The sequence below is a fragment of the Athalia rosae genome, chromosome 6, assembly GCF_917208135.1.
Source record: "Athalia rosae chromosome 6, iyAthRosa1.1, whole genome shotgun sequence".
In the NCBI taxonomy this organism is placed as follows: domain Eukaryota; kingdom Metazoa; phylum Arthropoda; class Insecta; order Hymenoptera; family Athaliidae; genus Athalia; species Athalia rosae.
The window spans coordinates 3,676,294-3,691,668 of record NC_064031.1 but is presented as its reverse complement, the minus strand read 5'-3'; the positions used below and the strand labels follow the sequence as shown (position 1 = coordinate 3,691,668).

At 44.6% G+C, this 15,375-nt stretch overlaps 1 protein-coding gene across 2 annotated transcripts in view; it reads right to left on the bottom strand.

Annotated features, from left to right (window-relative positions):
* Window positions 1–15,375, bottom strand: part of LOC105686036 (lachesin-like) — a 66,363-nt gene that overhangs the window by 28,803 nt on the left and 22,185 nt on the right. For both annotated transcript variants that reach the window (XM_048656466.1, XM_048656467.1), the window contains exon 2: window positions 4,752–4,892. In XM_048656466.1, coding sequence (XP_048512423.1) covers window positions 4,752–4,803 — 52 coding nt within the window. In that variant the 5' untranslated portion in view covers window positions 4,804–4,892. The remainder of the gene's footprint in view (window positions 1–4,751; window positions 4,893–15,375) is intronic.

The window sequence follows — 15,375 nt, the reverse complement described above, 5'->3', positions numbered from 1 at the left end:
TTCGTACGCGCGTCGCGAGTTAGTATACGTAAGTATACGTAGCGTGGTTTATAATCGCGAAGGGTGATAAGCGATAACCGTTCATCTTCAGCTTATTTCAGCGCCGAATTAAAATGGCCAAATTGTGGTATCCGGTATAAACGAAATTGTTAGATTATACAAACCTACGGGATACCACCAACCCCTTCACCACACGACCTCAGCTCCGGGAGAAAAGTTTTTTCTATTCGATTATTTTCATCTACCTTCAATCATCCAGCGCCCAAAAAAAATGCAATCGTATCGAATCCAAAGGAATTTGACAATTTTGATTCAACGAATCAAACAAAATTAAAAAGTAAAATCCTCAAATTCTCGCAGCGTGTTTTTTTTTTTTTTTTCCAACAACTGTAATATCAAAGTTAAAATCGAGATTGGAACATGATCCGCATTATACGCGTACATAAATATGTACGCGGGGACACAAGGGATAGTGTCGTGTGTACGGATATTTTGTACGTATAATACCATATAGTTATGTAATACGTGTGATGTGGATGTGTGTACAGATATATATATATATATATATATATATATGATATAAAGTAACGTGAAACAGGTCTACATTATTCACAGCATGAATTATTGATGAGCATCTCGTAAAATATGAACGGCGTTGGTCGTTATCAACGGAACGCAGGTCTCGCGTAGCCCACCCGCCACCGCCGCCGCTGCTACCGCACAGTTCACATCGCGGACGCGTCTCGACGATACGCGACGCGACGCTGACGACAGACGACACCCCACATATTGCATTACGTCATTGCCTTCACGCCGACCGCATATCTATATCTATTTATGTACCCCTGTAATACATACGTATACATATGCCTACATACGTTGCGAGTTATGTATTTGTATTATGTAATACATGGCCTATGCGTTACATCGGCAAACAACCCCTTCTCCCCCCCGGCTTGTTATTCCCACAATACAAATGACGCATTAATCTCATCGTTCTAATTGGGGGGAAACAAATTTAAATACAATAAAACCAAGGACGGAGAGACCAATCGGACGAAATGGCGGATGTAAAGCAGATAAAACGGATAATTATTTTCAATATTTGAATAGCCCCGGGGGGAAACGGGGGGGGGGGGGGGTGCCGATCACACCGTTGCAACGAATATTATCGCGAATTTTCCGGCCGGATTTCGCGGTGAAAAAAAGAAGAAAAAAAAACAACGAAGTAAAATAAAATAAAATAAAATTCAGATACATTAGCAGCCGGCGAAGTGAGCCAGTCAAAGTCAAAGGCCAGCTTAGTGTCTGTAGAATCGCTTTGCACATAACGCGGGGCTTTAGACTCAAATTCAAAGGTATATATATGTATATATGTATACGGGCCTATATCGAGGCAAAGGCAAAGCTGAAATCCACAATACGTCTACGCGTATCCCACGTCATATGCACGTGCATATCCCAACATCTAGCTAGTCGAAACGTAACCGTACATAGGTATACACATATCTCGTACATATATGTATCCACGTATACTACATTAAATGGTACGCCATAATCTATATGGCGCAGGGATATCAGGGCAACGGGGTTTCTTTCAATGATTCTCTCTTTGCGCGGTGCGGGCCTTGGGTCGGTCGAGGGTAGTTTACAGTTTTCGCTTTTCATTTGCTCGTCCTTTTCTCCGCTGTTTCTTTTTCCATTTTCTTTTTCTCGGTAGTTTCTCGGCGGCCGCCGCAGAGTCTAACTCTTTTCGCTACCTTTCGAACGGCGGCGCCGTCGGCGGTACCGTTTCACCTATTTTTCTCCTTTTGCCATCCCCATATCTTCCGGGGTTCTGGAAAACCCCACGCGAAAGGTGCACCCCGCGCTCTACGTTCTTCGGTTGTTTATAAAACTCCTGCTGTTGTCACGCGTTTCAGAGTGCCCTGCAGGCTCCCTCGAAGCCAGACAACAAGCAAGATTGTATAAGCTGTCCTGTCTACTGCACGCCTGCTTCTTTTCCCCAACTTTCTCTCTCTCTCTTCCTCCCTTTCGCATGTATATACGAGCGGAGCTTTTTTCAGCGATGGCTCCGAGTCGCGCTCGATAGAAAAAACGAAAAAACTAGAATTCGAACAAATCAATTACCGCGGGTAATCGAAAATCTCAACGTTTCAAACTTCGTTTCGCCTCATTTCGTTTCGTTCAACGACCATCCGAAGAATGGGGGTGAAAAGAAAAACGAAAAAAAAAAGAACAAGGGATAAGTAAATTAGCGTGAGAGCGATGAAAAACGATACAAGCTTGCACACGTGTACGTGCGACCTTTTGAGTAATACATGGTAATAAAAAAAGAAACCAAAAACAAAAAAAAAAAGGGGAGAACGATGCACGTTAATTAAGTCAGACGTGCGGAGGGCGACTTTACATTCCGTTAGCAGCTATTCACCATAACTTTAGCAATTTTACTTCTACTAGGTGTATTATATGCACGGGAGCTTGTGAATAATTTCGCTAGGAATAAGAGCAAGAGTAAAAAAAAAAAAAAAAGATGGTGAAGAAAAAAAAGAAAAAGAAGTTCGTTGCACCGCGAGACGGGCAAACTGAATATGTATGTATACGAAAGCCGTTTATTATATTATTTTTTATAATAATCCTCGGTGGTTTTTATTTTTTTCTTTTTTTTCTCGTCATCTCGCGGTGGAAACTCGCGGCGGTCTTGCGTATGAAGTGGTGTGCTTAGGTCGTGAGTAAAATGTTTGCTAATTTTAAGGGAGAATGTTTGTGTTTGCCACCTAACGTAGATTGTACGGTTGTAGGTGTGCCGGGTTGAATTTGAATGTGTGTGCGCGCGTGCACGCTGTTGAGAGTTAGTCAGGTTGAAGGATGGTTCGTAGCCGTCGCTATCTTGATTCTCGTCTTACAAACTCCTAACCGACCGACCGAAGCGCGATTCTCTTTCCTCGTTCCTCTCGCAGCGGGTAACGCTGTACCGTATACTCGATATAAACGAGGAACAGCTTCGCTCCTCTCGCCTATAATATAAGTAAGTAAGTCCCTCCCTCAAGTAAATACCACCCCGTCACCACCAACACCGTCGCAACACTCCGTCCCACACCCGCGAATGCCGCAGCGTCACCTTCGCCTTATACGCAGTCTTGACTTATCAATCTTCTTCATCTTCTTCTTCGTGTTCTTCTTTTTCTACCTGCTCATCGTCGTGCTCAATTTTAATCGTAAAACACGGAGCGTGACTGTCGTTTATAGATTGTTTTTTTTTTCTTCTTCTTCCCATCTTTTTGGCCTCCCGAGGGTGAATTACCGGGAGGAAGGAAGAGAATAAAAGGGGAAAAAGAAGAGGCTGTAATCGATGATTATATCGCTATTGGAAGCACATTACGTGAGATTGCAATTGTGCGGGTGAAAAATTTTCACCCATTTCAACGACAAGATGCTTCGAGCGTGAATCAAGTGTTCCTCAACCGGCGCGATCTCTGATTTGAATTCTTTCGTTCTTTCTTGAAAAATTCTTGAAAAACTTTTCGCGAAAAATCCGAGCGCGAGGAGAGGTGTACATCGAGCGGCTGCGAGGCGACGTAGTTAATTATCGTATTTTCCGGAGCCGAAGCGCGAAAACCTCTAGCCGGGTACCTAATAACGTAGCTATAAAAGCCGCGGAACAATTAGCCCGGAAACCTCTCTTGTCTTTAGATAAGACGTGAAACAATCGTTCCAAATCGGGCGCTCCGACTTCGCCTTCGTCCAAATAATATCTGGAGACCTATTATGCCCGCATCGTGAATCATTTTCATTATTCTCGTAAAACAATTATATCGATAACCGTAATCTGAAGTGAAGAAAAACATGAAACAAGATAAAATAAAAGTTAAATGAAATAAAGAAAAAAAAAAAGATCCGAAGATATTTCCGACGGATCGACCACCGCGATATCCTTTTTCAACCATCGTCGCCGTCCATACGCTCTTCGTTTTGCCGATTATTGAAATAATTAAACCATCAACCTGATTTCTTTTCAATATTTTCCACCGAAAGAAAACTTTGTAACGTTCCAAAAAAAAGGATCAGGTCTTTTTTGACAATTTTCTCAACGTTCCACGATTAATCTTAACGACGCGGGATGACTCTGGGGATGATAATCATTTTAAAGATGAGAAAAATTACAACAACGATGATAATGACGATGATAATGCGATCGTATTTCGGCGTCCTTCGAAACCTGGGGGGGGGGGTTGACTAACTTCGCGTGTATATATTACAGGTAGGTATATATATATAATCGAGGGTAACGACGGTGGGCGACGGTTGGCCCAAGAGGACCGGAAGTAATAAATTAAGCGGATGACAAATGCACTCGCTCGAGCGAATAAACATCGGCTGCAGAAGTTGGTCAACCCTGGGGAGATATGTATAGGCATTTGGCATGGTTCACCGCTATAGGTATCTGCCGTTGACACCGCGTTGCTTGGATATATCCTACTCTACATTTATACCACTTTGTTTTACGGGCGTATAGATATAACCCCCGTGTATCCGTACGGTGAACCGGAATAGCGTAATCCACATTTTTTCTTCCCCCCTCTTTTATTTTTCAATAATATTCGATGAATTCTGCAGCGCGACAGCGCGTGCTCGAAAAAATACCGAGATATCCGAAGAAGCTGCTGATTCTCGAACGGCAGATCGCACTCTCTCGGTATTAATCTAAAAATTGATCAATTGATCGATCGAAAACGAACGATTTTGCTCACCAATGGGCGCGTACAGAACGTGAAGGAGAAATAGGGCGAGTCGACTAGGCATGTTGCGCCTCTAGACCTTTGAGTTCTTCTATCTACTCGGCAGCCTCATCTTCCCCACGTGTCTCTCCTGCGTCCCGTTGAAATGAGATTCTGTAAAAAAAAAAAAAGCAAAAATAAAGAAAGGTTTTTCAGCACACACATGTTTCATTAGGAAGAATTCTTTTTCCACGTGTCCACGATATCCATATATATATCGTACATACACGCGTTATATCAGTTTTGAAGAAAGTTATGTCTCTCCATCCAAAAAGTTGTTCAACCGAGAACGCTTAAAACCAATAAACACAGGCGACGTTGAGGGATCCAAAGAAAGAAGATCCCAACCGTCTGGCCCCCCGATACCCGAGGCGCTGAACTTGCCAAAGTATTTTTCTCTCGACGAAAACTTTTTCAGCGTCAACTTCATCCGACTATGCCAACGCGCCGTTTTCCACCCTACCTCACCCGACTCACAACCACCGAAATTAGAGATAAACGGATAAAAAGAAACCATGGAAAACGTATTTTTTGGAAATCCATTGTCGGATGTGATTCGGGGCTCGATTATTTTCGACGAGACGACGGTAACCGGAAACTACTAGCTTCGCGATTCGCTGCCACGTATCGTCCGATACTTTTGATCCACGCGAGTACCTGAGACTTTTAGATTCGGAAGAGCCCGCCGTACAGCGCGAAGCAAAGGCGTCCATCCCTCCCCCCCGGTTGATCCGGGTAGCGGAGAACAAAAAGAGGCTGGATGGGGTTAACTGTAATTTGCATTCGCGTATCCGTTATCTGCCCCACCCTTTCTTCGCCTCCCTCTACGTCCCTCTTTCTCGGTGAATATGTACGCCCGCAAAATATACGTGTGTACGCTCCGCCGTACCCTGTACATGTGATACCGAATTGGCGAGACCAGTTCCGGGTCGCTTTGGCTTTCGCCACCCATTTACCACCCGTTCGCAGAATGCAAAACAGATAGTCGAGCGTCAGCAGAGGCTCACCCTCAACCTTATTCGCTCTACGCCGCCGTACGAGATGTGTACGTGTATTTATTTATCGTACGTTCCATACCTATCTTTTTTTGGCGGAGTATAAGCGCGCCGGGAAACGAAAAGACATTGTTTTTCCTTCGGCTATTTCGTCGTCGGTCTTCTACCCGCGCACTTTCATTTTATTTCTCCTTTCCGTATATCGCTATACCACGTTTCTTTTTTTTGTTGTTTTTTTCGAATTTTTTTTTTCCTCCTCCTCCTTTTTCCCTCTTCTTGCCAACGACAGACACTCGCAGATTCGACGACGGTTGAAATTCATTGCCGGCTGGATAGCCGACGTCGCGGTATACTTTTCCGTTCGGTTTACCCCCCCCCCCCCCGGCGAAAATAGTAAGTCGATAGCAAAACGAGATGGTAATGGTTTTATCCCGAGCTTTGATTTCGCGGTTCGGAATCGAAAGTAGCGTCTGCGCGAGAAAATCTCAGATCGAAAAAATTCAGACTCAGGGTACAACGAAAAATGTTAGGAAAAAAACACGAAACGCAGAATGTGGAAGAAACAAGTCCTCGATGAGTGTAACGCGAGTAGAGGAATGAAATAATGAAGAATAATGTCTCGGATATTTTTCTGACGTCTCTGATAGTTTTCCGCGTTTTCCCAGCTTCGCCGGTAGCGAAACGCGAACGGCGATGCGATAACGCGACAGCTATATGTAAGGAAGAAAACTACGCGATGTATATTCGATTTGTGAGCGTGTCGTTTTTTTTTTTTTTTTTCTTCTGCCGCACATAACTATAATAAGGTAAAACGCGAGTGTCAAGGAAGCGTCCTCGGGGCCACCGGGGGAAGAAAGAAAGGAAGGAGACCGCGACGCTTATGATGCTTACGATGAAGAATCTCCGTCTCAGGTACATTCTACTGCGAAGGACCTGTCGATACCGTGACGTGACGTTCAAGTTTTTTACGGCTTCTCCATTAACATCTCATTATGAACGCTCCGACGAACTACGACCCCCGTCCTCCCCGTGTGCCACCGCCCCCGCTCTTTTTCTCTTCATCCCCCTCCGCAAGCTCGCCCCCCCCCACCCCCTGCGTTTTTCTCTCTCGCGCGCGTTCGAAAATGTATACCTGTACACGAAGCGTCCGACGAAATATCTCAAGTTCAAGCTTCCATTAAAATATTCACTCCGTCGTCTTTGCATAGCTTCCATGTTCCACGTTCCGATATAACTACCCGCCGACGCCTACGACCCTCCCCGAAGTATTAACCCGAAAACTTTTCGCGACAAGGTTTATGTTTTACTAATTCTAAGCGATTAGGCGACTCACGTCGAGGGCTAAGTGTCGAAAAAATTTCACCCCTACGTACTCTGCTTCACGTTTTTTTTTCCAAATTCAAATATAATGATAGAGAAAATTCAACGACGCAGAGATCGTGAAACGATCTTTTTTATTTTTTATTGAAAAATCTTTTTTCATGTGTTGTCAATTTTACTGCAAGAAAAACTGAGTTTTGAATTTGCAGTGAATTTAGAATAATCACGAACCCGAATATTACAGACATTTTGTACAATCGGTGATGCGTAAATTGAACAAGAGAGATCGAAATAACGTTAACTGGTCAGACGACGATTGAATTATTTTTGATAACACCGAGTGAAACGAATCGACGATCGATCAATTTTAGGTAAATTAACAGACTCTCGCGAGTTTTTTAACGCCGTAGCATTTTTTTTTTTTCTTATCCCCATTTCGTTTTTATGAATTGCGAGAAACGTAGCCCCGAAATCAGCGGGATGCAAGATATCAATTCGTGTATACCCATGGAGAAAAGCATTAATTCCAATTAAGTTGTACTCGATTGTTATCGATCGACGAAATGATAATTTTATTACTCGGAATCCAGCGCGCTTTATTTATTCATTAAGTTTTTTTTTTCTCTGTATTTCCTATTCGAGTTATACCGAAATATATGCACTCGTAAAATTTATCGAACGTTTCGGAATACGTGTATATTGGGGGGGCGGGGTGGGAGTCTGAGGGTAATTGGAAAATTTGAATTTATTTATCCAAGTAAAATATCTTGCGAGTCTTCGGGGAACGAGGAGTCTTACACGCTGATTTGAAAAACAATGTTTATGGACCTCCGTACGTATACAAGAGTGGCTGGATTGAACACCGACTAAACGATCGATAATAAAACGAAATTTACGTCCCTGCGAAACGGCTCTTTTGAATATCGAGGCTGCGACAAGAACACCTGCGCAAATTGAATGCGTTACAATCCTCTCGTTCACTTCTCCATTTTATTCTCTCCTTCCCCCATCTTTTTTTTCTCTACCCCTACCGTGCAGCTCGACCCGCGTCTTCGCTGGAGAAAAGTTTTTTTTTTCCCCCAAAGATCGGGAGAACCTGATTCCAAAAATTAAGCAATCGGCGTTTCATCAATTCGATTTCCGTGAAAATAGGAGAGTGAGAAGGAAAAAAAATCTTCGACGGGACGAACGGGTGCGGATTTTACTAACGTTTGAAAAATTGTTGGGACCTCGTCCGTCGTTTTTTCGGGCGGGGGGGGCGCGAGAATGAATTTCTCGGGGGGGGCGAGCTTTTTCGTCGTGGTACCACGGCGGTCGGCGGGGGTGGGTGGGTGGGATGGACGCGTTTTCCACTCATCGGTATTCAAGAGGGCGATTCCAGACACGCCGACTGACTATCTCTCGCGGGTTAGCTAATGCGGAATTAATGCAGCTGCCCGTGCATTACCGAGCGTTCTTCTTAACTCGCAAACGCGAATAGTATAGAAACAGAGAGAAACACTAACGAAGACGACGCCGTAGGGCGTAGCGGCTTTAAGGGCGTATTCGCCACATGTACGGCGGGGCAGCTATACATACCACACCTACGCGGGTGTACGGGCATGAGGGAAAAGCTTCGGAATAAAAAGAAACCGCCTTTCTCAGCGTTTATCTCCTAGGATATCGTCGGACGAGAGTGTGTATGCGCAGAAGCTATCCACATATATATATACATATATACGTACGACAGGGTAAATAGATTTTCGTAACGTGTATACGTGTACGTAGATAAGACTTTCAAAAATCCCGAACGAGAGCTTAGAGCCGGCTTACCCGCACCCCGCGTCGAAAAGTAAATCTAAAAATTGCACGAGTCAATTTTTATCCCATAGGAATATACATATATATAACCACATATCGGCGTCCTCCGGAGAAATTTCGGGGGCGTTGCTCCCGAAGTACGGAAAAGTTTATTCGATGAACATATTTTACGAAATTTTCGTTTCCTCGTTTTTCAATTTTCCCCGAAAAAGTAACACTCGCATTCATTGTACGCGACAAATATTATATTACAAGAAAAAAGGGGGTTGAAAAGAACGCTCATTCATCCATTCGTCAAATGTTGCTCTGACTTTTACGTGAAATCACATCGCGTTGCGCTCGAAGAGCGTGGCAAATAAAATGAAGAGAAAAATTAAGTCGACGCAAAAAACGGTAGGAGTGAAACGGAAATTATATACGTCGATGCCAAAAAGATAGAAGTGGAGAATTTTCGAGGAGGAAAATCTTGGAGAAAAGGCCATCGACGCGTTCGTACACTCTGATCTCGAATCGGAGAGAGGAATAGAAATTGATAAATAGGAGGGACGAGGGAAGGTGGGAAAAGTGGTATAACGTACACCGGTACCTAGGAGATTCTAACAAAGGGTGTATAGTATAATAAGAACGTGTAGGTCGCTACCAGGGAGAAACCAGATTTTGCCCCCTTTTGTGGTAACAATCTAGACTCGGCGGGGGTAACCCTTGTTATAAACCCAAGTAACGTTGCCATGTTTATAAATTTCCACTAAAAGTAAAATGGGTAGAGATAGGTATATAACCCGTATACATACACGTGTGTGTACGTACGTACGTACGGTAGCTTCGTACTTCTTTATAGCTGTGTTAACTGGTGGTACGCAACTTCAAGGCACATCCTCAAAAGTAACGACTCTTCGTTAACTATACAACGGTAATATCACCTTGTACGCCCGAAATTTTTTTATACAACATCGCCCACCTCTGATTAATAAAAAAGAAACAAAAAAAAAAAAAAAAACACCACCCAAATCTTCCACCTGGGCCTGATAAATCAAAGTGGTTTGAAAATTTAAAATCTTTGCCACGTCGTCGTTATTTTCTACTTCGGAAAAAACATTTTTTGTCGAACTTTCGAAATTGACAATGATTAAAAAATGGAAAAAAGAACTTCATCTCCTCAAAGTCGACGCTGACGGATAAAAGTCGAGAATTTAACCGTCGATTTTTCCTCCGCAACACGCTATTTCGTTGTTGCCAGTTTTCGTGGCCTGGAGCGAACAACGGTGCGGATATGTTTCGGTCGAGTTGTTTTGAAACATTCGCCACGTAAACTGCTTCAAAACACACCGGGCCACCGTTCAAGGTCGCTAAAAGTGGCGCCAGAAACGTCAGAGAAACCCCCGTTACCGTCGCTTCTGATTTCAACTAGTCTTTATCTCGTGGCTTTGCCGAGGAGCGAGTGCGACATGCGATTGACATCGGCGGGGGTCACGCCGGGCGTCGCGGCTGACCAGTGAAAGGGCTCGACTACTTGGCGGACGCGTAACGGCGATGATCCATCTGAACCTGTTGAGCCGTGAGTGTTTTTTGAATTCTCGGGTACTCGAATATCTGCGGGCAAGATATTTCCGCAGCACCTACGCCGAGGTGTCTCGCTCGTTCGGTTTTCGAACGCCGCGAGTTTTTAGAGAAAATCGACGAAAATGTTATCCGGTCTCGATAGTTGTTCGAGCCAAAAGGTCTCGGAGGGCGGTCGACCGGATCCCTTGAACGAGCTTTCGCTTGAGCTTAACGAGGTCGGAGAGGAGCGGTAAGTAGCGAAATCGAGCGGAGCTCGTCAAATCAACATTATCGAAAGCAGATTCTCAATTTTCTTCGCACATAGGTAATACCTACACCCGCCGCATACGTGGCTTCGGCGAACCGCGCACGGATCTCTCCTGATTCTCCACGGGTTGTTCGGATTAAGTGCATGCCGCGAGGAAAATCAGAAGAAGAAGAAGAAGAAAAGGAGGAAAAAGAAGGAGAAAGTAGTACCGTCATTGGTACTCGTCGACTTACCCCCTTCTTCGCCACCACTTATTCCACCACCACCACCACCATCACCGTTGCCCTCGACTGTTTCGCGTTCACCTTGAGAAGACCGTTGAGGAGCTGCGGAAGAAGTTTCGAGAGGGGAAAACGCCGGCGTAAGCGAAAGAGGAGGAACGGGAGAGAAAGACGAGAAGAAGGGAGGCTGCGCCGAGAGGGTTCGGTACCAGGACGAAGGTTCGAGAGGAGTAAAAGTAAAGAGGTGAACGCGAGAGAGAGAGAGAAATGGCGAAAGAGCGAGAGAATGGAGAGGGAAGGTAAGGAAGGCGGCAGCTTTGTTCCCCTGACGTTGTGATGGAATGTGTCCCGTAACTTCTGCCCAGGAAATTGGAGAAGTATTGTGATGCAGGATGGAGGCTGTCAGACCGAGACCCCTTTACCTCGCTACGACGTCTACTCGGTCGCCCTCCGACTCCACGCGGTCTCCTCTCCACTCGTTCGTCTATATACCTTATGTTTAGCCACCCACCGACCTACACCCGGTCTAGATCGCATCTCGCCAACTTACTTTAACGGTTGACAGAGAATGTCGTCTTCGCTACGGTACTCCACGGTGTCCGCTTCTCGCCTCAGAGATGTGCCGCCAAATTTAATCACCCGAGACCCGTAACCCGCCTCGCCCTCCCGCTGCCACGTCCGACGATAAAATGATCTGAAGATAAAGAAAAAAAAAAAAAAACGCGCCCGCCGATGTCGGATGAAAACCTTTTCCCGTTTTCTAGTTTAGAGCAAAAAAAAAAAAAATGAACTGTACGAAATTTTGATTCCCTCTCGTACTTTTCACCGACACGTTCCGAGAGCGACCCCCACCCTTGGCTCGATCTGATTCCCCGTAGGGGTAATTACGAGGCAGTTCGGCCTTGAAAATATTTTACCATTTTCCGATTCAGAGAAGGGTTGCGTTCGGCTGCTATTCCGTAGTCGGCGCGGTATCTGGCAAGTAGATACCTTCGAAAGTCTAGCTTTAACGGTAAAGCTACTCTGTACCTCGTTCGGAGGTTCTCCATGTACTTTTCTTTCCGTTTCTGCAGCAGCAGTAGCCGGAACGGAGGCTGCTGAAACTACGTGCAGATACTGCCGAGTAGAATACACCAGCAGCTACTCCGCTACCGCGACGTCTCCCTTTCTCTCTCTCGCACTTTTTTACGTCCTCATTCTCCGCTTATTTCCCTTTCTCTTCGTCCGTTCCTTTTTCTCTCTCTCTATCCTTTTTTTTTTTTTTTCCTTTCCACGTGTATTCATACGTATTCTCGCACACGTATTCGTTCATCGGTAGGTACAGAGGAGGACTAGCGTTGTCTCGAGGGAGTGTAGCTGACGTCAATAGGTACATCTTGGTACGCGTCGGCCATATCTAACGTTACATTACACCCCCCCCAACGTACAGAGAGTTTTCTTTTCCTTCTCTCATACGACCACTCTTTAACATTGTACTCGCTTTTTACTCCAGTCCCGGGAAGTAGTAGTCCTGGATTCCGTTTTTATTTTTACCTCTTTGCTTTTTGCTTTTTTTTTTTTTTTACGTTTTATTCCGTTCTGTTTTTTTTTTTTTTTCATTTTTGTGTGCGTTTTTTTTTTCTTTTGCAGACCAACGAATCGTCTCATGACAAAAGCAGCGCTCGAATTAATTGGGCAAAACGTGACGAGCCTCTTTACTTACTTCCATTCTTCCTGCTTTCCTTCCTTCCTTCCTTCCTTTCTTCCCTTAACTTCATCCTTCCTTTTCATTTCTCCTTTCTTATTTCTCCCCCTACAGGTGGTTGCGCCGGGGAGGATGCCAAATACTCTTGCGGGTACGTACGTATACCTTAGCAGTTCCGACGGGGCGAAACGACCTCTGAATATTCAAAACTCCTTATTATTTTATACGTACCAGGTGTCAAATGTGGAACGCAGACGATCACGTTTCATCCGAATACCCCGAACTCACCATAAATCTGCTGATCCGAAGGAATTACAAACCGGATATAACCTTCTTCGTAGGAATCAATCACAGATTTTATTCAAAAGTATCCTTTTAGTTATCCACTGGTTAGGTTTTTTCCCTTTTTTTTTTATTTTCCTTCTTACAGATTATTTTCCCAGATCTCGGCGAGTCAGCGATTTTTGCAGAAAATGCTGAGGCACGGTGCTTTTCATATTTCATGGTTATAAAAATTTGATTTGTATTCTTTTTCTTTTGCTTGGTTTTTTTTTTGTCTTCCCCAAACAAATCACCTCTTCCTTGATTTTCGAACGTAACGTTTTATGGCTACATATTTTTTCTTCTTCTCTTGTTCTTCTCTGATAAAATTCGAAATCTCTGGGATCGATGAAAATGATATCGACCAAAGTGGCGAGGCTTTGGAACTCGGATTTGTGGTTTTTACTTTTGATATCGAGCCGAAAAAACACCAGAGGCCGATGTACGTAGTTGTGCGGGGGTAGTAGCTGCCCCCATAGATCTAAAATTCACCCTTCGCCTCCGATGCCATATAGATATATAAATGTCGTTGAGAAGAAAAAAAAAAAAAACATCAGCATCCCATCCGTCCTTAACAGCGATCAAAAGTTACCCCCTGCCCCCTGGACCGAGAAAATTTATGAGCGGGATGAAAGTGGAAGAGGATATTTTAAATCAATAGCTCTATTCGCCAACTGCCATGGTCCCCGCTCAACATTTTCACCGGCACCCCTATAACTCCCCCTTCTTTTTTGGGCGTGATGGTAGAAGAGGCCGAAGAGGGGCGGAGGGGAAAGGATGAAGGAATGATAAGAACAAAAAACGAAGGAAACAAAAAAAAAAAACGAGAAGAAACTGAAGAAAGAAAAATGAATTTGAGAAAGAAAAAGAGAAAGAGAGAGGAATGAAAAAAAATTGAAGCTGCAACCCCTAGGCTGGAACTGAGCGCACGGTCCTCCACCTTTTACTCTTTTTATATATCCTTTCCCCCCCTTCTTTTCTTCTATTTTTCCCTCTCTTTATCTTCCTTTGCAACGAACTCTCAGAGTTCACCTCACCTGAGATCGTTCTAGTTTCCGATCACGCGATTCCTACCAGGGACTCCCCCGGTCCTGTAAGGTATCCGGAGGGCGCCGGTCATGCGTCAAAAAAAAAAGGAAGACCCAAGAAATAGAGAAGAAAAAAATCTATCCGTATAGGTATACGTGCACACACAGCCCAGAGTCACAGAGAGATAGATGGAGAGGAATTCCCAAAGAATTCTCAAAGATCCCTCCACTGCGGTAACAAACCTCAGTTCCTATATTCGTGCAATCTATACATTCACTTCGTATTCCATACGATCACTCGCCTGCTATTTCGTCTCTCCTACCGTCTACGATGTTTCAAATTTTTAATTATAACGTTGGCGCAAATTTACAATAATTCGCAAACATTGGTCGTAAAAAATATTTCGCATCACGTTACCCCCGGAGTATGTTCTCCTCCTCAGTTTCCGGACCCGTGAAACGAGAAAGGTGTCAATACGAGGCTATATAACTGGACGAACGCTGACTACCGTAGCTCCCGTAACCCCCAGGTCTTTAGGGTGTTGGGTCGAAGGCGGGAGGGCAGGGGCGAAAGTTAGGGGGGTAGGGGGGAGGGGGAAGTGTGCACAATTGCGAAGCTGCCCACGTAGCCCCGAGGGGTAGGGGGGTCGCGGGAGGGAAGGTAGATGGCGAGGGTGAGAAAGAGGCGAAATGAGGAAGGGGGGGGGGGGTGGGGTGGGGAAAGGCGGAGAGTGGGGGATAAAGGGGATGCAGTGGTCAGCAGAATCAAAATGCTTAGAACCCCATATAACGGCCACTCAACCTGACTAAAACTACTCCGGTTCCGAACGCGAACATCCGGAAAATACCCCCTACACCAGCTAACTCTACCTAGCTACCTACCTATCCCACCGTACGTTCGTTTCCGCGCGCAGGAATATCAAGGATATACCATGCTCCATTCTCTCTCTCTCTCTCTTTCTCTCTCCTCTCCTCTCTATCTACGTCGAGGATGGCTAACCCGCTAACCTACCTATAGACCACTTTTACACCGCTTGTGTATACATATGTGTAATCATATAGGTATGTGGGGATACACGTCATAAGTACGTATGTGGGCTTTATACGTCGTCTGGTCAGGCGGACTCTATATAACTCACATATCTGAAATACTGCACGCGATGCGGCCCGAGGATCATGGAAGGTATTATACATATACGTGTGTAAGCCCATCTCTTCACTTTGTTTTCACATGAGAATTCAGAATTTCAAATTGAAAATTTAGAATTGCGAAATCTGCCTGCCTTGCGATATTTCTACGAGTATGGTGGATACGTGTTCGGGGTAATTCACTGGTGTATTTTTCTTTTTTTTTTTTTTATCTCCTTTTTACTCTTTTATACGGATTTCTCTCGGTTAACGTTCAGTCCGGCGAATCGAGC